At 44.0% G+C, this 3,194-nt stretch overlaps 2 protein-coding genes across 2 annotated transcripts; one reads left to right on the top strand and one right to left on the bottom strand.

Annotated features, from left to right (window-relative positions):
* Positions 1-606: 606 nt before the first annotated feature.
* Positions 607-1,574, bottom strand: Pmar_PMAR028922 (hypothetical protein; the record flags this gene model as incomplete). The annotated part of the gene is made up of 4 exons (XM_002777317.1): positions 607-709; positions 1,068-1,154; positions 1,201-1,319; positions 1,451-1,574. Coding segments are annotated over 4 exons (433 nt in total), but the record flags the coding sequence as incomplete, so codon positions are not given.
* A 1,097-nt stretch (positions 1,575-2,671) lies between these two features.
* Pmar_PMAR028921 (mapk2, putative) lies at positions 2,672-3,086 on the top strand (the record flags this gene model as incomplete). The annotated part of the gene is made up of 3 exons (XM_002777316.1): positions 2,672-2,734; positions 2,833-2,940; positions 2,989-3,086. Coding segments are annotated over 3 exons (269 nt in total), but the record flags the coding sequence as incomplete, so codon positions are not given.
* Positions 3,087-3,194: the final 108 nt, after the last annotated feature.

Below are 3,194 nucleotides of genomic sequence, written 5' to 3'. Positions count from 1 at the left end.
CTTAGTACAGCGGGTGCCCACTTCCACTCTTCGAAAGTGAGACTCTTAGCGCTCATTTTGATCGGTATCGCGTCGCAGCGAGCGGTCGCGGATACAACCAACACATTTTTCAACAACCCCACAGTGGAAATTTCAAAATCGGCTGAAATTTCCTCAAGGACGGTCGAAGACTTGTACGAAACCAAAAGAGAAATCGATTGCAACGGGCCGATCGAACAGGGGTTCGACGCGTCGACTGATAAACCGTTAATCAGTCTAATGTCGAACGGACTTGCCTGAGGGTGAATCTACTTCTGTGAAATCCCACACTGCCCACCTTAACAATAGGTTTAGCGAAGAAGGAAGTACTAACAGGAGTCGCATTGGTGACGTTTACTTCTACTGAATGTGTTATTCCCGGCGAACAGGAGCCTGAAGTCACGTTGTAGACCAATATACCAGTGTAGCAATATATATTTGATTTCCTCAGATTTTTTTACGAAAATTCACACACGATCTAGGGTAGAAGTATGCGAAAACCAACACTATTTTTCCAGATTTTCCTCAGAATTGTCATATTGTCACCGAAAAATGTGCATTCATATTCCCACACTGTACTATACGTACCGAAATCGATGCGCACATGGCCGTCCTCAGTAGTAAGGACCCTCTGGTCTGTTGAGTCCTCCTTGGTGAAAAGAAGATGAGGAACTTTGGCAATCCCGTACACCTGCGAAAACGTGGGAGTTGGAGAACGCAATTCGGAAAAAGTTCTTTTATTCATGGGAAAGTTGCATAAACTAAAATCCGGGAAATTCTTTTATACATGGGAAAGTTGCATAAACTGGAATGCGAGAAGTTCTTTTATACATGGGAGAGTTGCATAAACTATAATCCGGGAAATTCTTTTATACATGGGAAAGTTGCATAAACTAAAATCCGGGAAATACTTTTATACATGGTAAAGTTGCATAAACTAAAATCCGGGAAATTCTTTTATACATGGGAGAGTTGCATAAACTGAAATACGGGGAATTCTTTTATACATGGGAAAGTTGCATAAACATACGAAAAGTTGATACCCTTACCCGTAGAGGAATCTCCTGAGACTCGTGCAGCATATGGTGGTTATTCTCATCGCCAACACCAAGCCTGGACAGATCATCGATGGAAGGCTGACAGAAGACCCAGGTTCGAATCCCAGTCGGGATATTTCTCTACCCCGGCAGTCGCTGTAGCCACGACTAGACCATCGATGGTCTGCCCGGTTTCAGGGAAGATCCTCAGAATATACTCGGCTGAACCACCAACAGGAATCATCTCTGGAGAGGCGTCAGGATCTAGGGAGAATGGCTTCAAGAGCTTCCACGTTATACGCGCTGGACGTGAACCTGACGAGTTGACGAAAGAGTGGTATGAATCTTGCACGCATGCACATGACCAGTGTTGTAAAGATGTATGAGCTTAGTACTGGTTTCACCAGCGGGAACGATACCAAAATCAACAGTCGCGTTGGGGACCTTGTGGGTGATAGAAAGGGTGTTAACCTCAGCTCGAATACGACTGAACCAAGAAGAATATCTTAGGTTGCTCATGACAAGATATACATTAGGACCGCTGGGGGAACATCTGCGACTGCTGGGGTCTTCACGTGAACGACAATCTCGTCTAGTAAGGGCTCGTACGCTGTCGGCCTGGGGAGAATATTTTTTAACAGTGTTCGCTCTCCTCAGCTGATCTTAGGAGGTTCCTCACTAGAAGTTTAGTGACAAATTGGCGTAGGAGACTACAGAAACCAACGAGAATTTTACGAAAATTATATTTCCCACACAGATTTTTGACCTAAAGCTCACTTAAAGGTGACAGGAATTTTCTCGGTTAAGCCTGGGGGAATCTTGATCGGCTTCGGATAGGGTAGTGATAGAAATCGCGATCGCGGCAAAGTGTACCTATTTTGAGACATACCATTCGGGCAGGAAAAATATCTTTCATACTTAATAGTGACAGGAACGAGCCAATCGTTTCTGATGGGAAATGTTACAGTCACTTCTTCACCAACATCCCATGTAGTAGGAAGAAAGCGAATTTCGTCGGGACAGGAAATCTGAAATGCAGTTTGGGAATATATAACAAATGTGTTGGTGATGATATATAAATTCTGAGGAGAATCTGAGAAATTAGCGTTGGTTTTTGCAGACTTCTACTCTACGGATTCGTGTATGAAATTTCATAAAAAAATCGAAGAAATCGGAAAAAAATTTCCACACTGCTGAAATGAGACCACCGAGTAAAACCCACTCCGCAGAGTCGGAGTCGCTCTGAAGCTTGTAAGGCTTGGCCCTCGGGAATCACCGTTATTTTGACGTTCCTCTTGCCGGGATTCTGAAGCGGAAGGTTTATGCAACTTTACTAGCTACAATTATATTCCATCACATGTGGGGGAGAAGGCCTAACATCAGAGTGATAGTTAGGAGGAGTCGGCTTATAGGTGTCTGAAAGCCTTGGGGTCTTCAGAACTCGAGTTGGACTATTGACCATTCTGGATAACTGACAACTTGTCCAAGATACGGTTCATGTTCGGCTCATAATCGATTAGAATGGCGCGCGCGATTGTCACGTGTATTATTTGACTTTGTCCATGCATAGATCTACGCAAGACCATTGTTAGGGAAGCTTAGTGTTTTGTGTTCGAATGTCCAGGGATCCTCGAGGAGCTCCTGCTGGTGGCGCTGGATACGATAATCGGACTGCTAAGGTAGTAAGGGTATCTTGAGGTTGAGATGGTATGATACAAAATAGGTCCAGTATAGGACATTTTCCGTAACCGCGCGATAATCGATCATCTCTTATCAGGCTCGGATTCCGAAGGCTCATCAGGACTGGAAGATTCCCGAGCAGTATGAGATTCGGCAACTGATCGGCACTGGAAGCTACGGACACGTTTGTGAGGCCTACGATAAAGTAAGAGTATTATGAAGTTGATTTTACTTTGTAGTTTTGTTCGGTTAGTATAATCAGAGGATTGTTGCTATTAAGAAGATCCACAGAGTGTTTGAAGATCTCATTGACTGCAAGAGAATTCTCAGGGAAATTGCTATACTCAATAGGTAATCGAATGTTCGATGCCAGGGGCTATGGTGAATTCACTATTCAGGCTTGACCACGACCACATAATAAAGATGTTGGATATCTGTCCGCCTGATGACCTCGAGAAT

The sequence above is a fragment of the Perkinsus marinus genome (genome assembly GCF_000006405.1).
Source record: "Perkinsus marinus ATCC 50983 genomic scaffold scf_1104296952074, whole genome shotgun sequence".
In the NCBI taxonomy this organism is placed as follows: Eukaryota; Perkinsozoa; order Perkinsida; family Perkinsidae; genus Perkinsus; species Perkinsus marinus.
The sequence above is the reverse complement of the archived record's forward strand: the minus strand, read 5'-3'. Positions and strand labels throughout refer to the sequence as shown.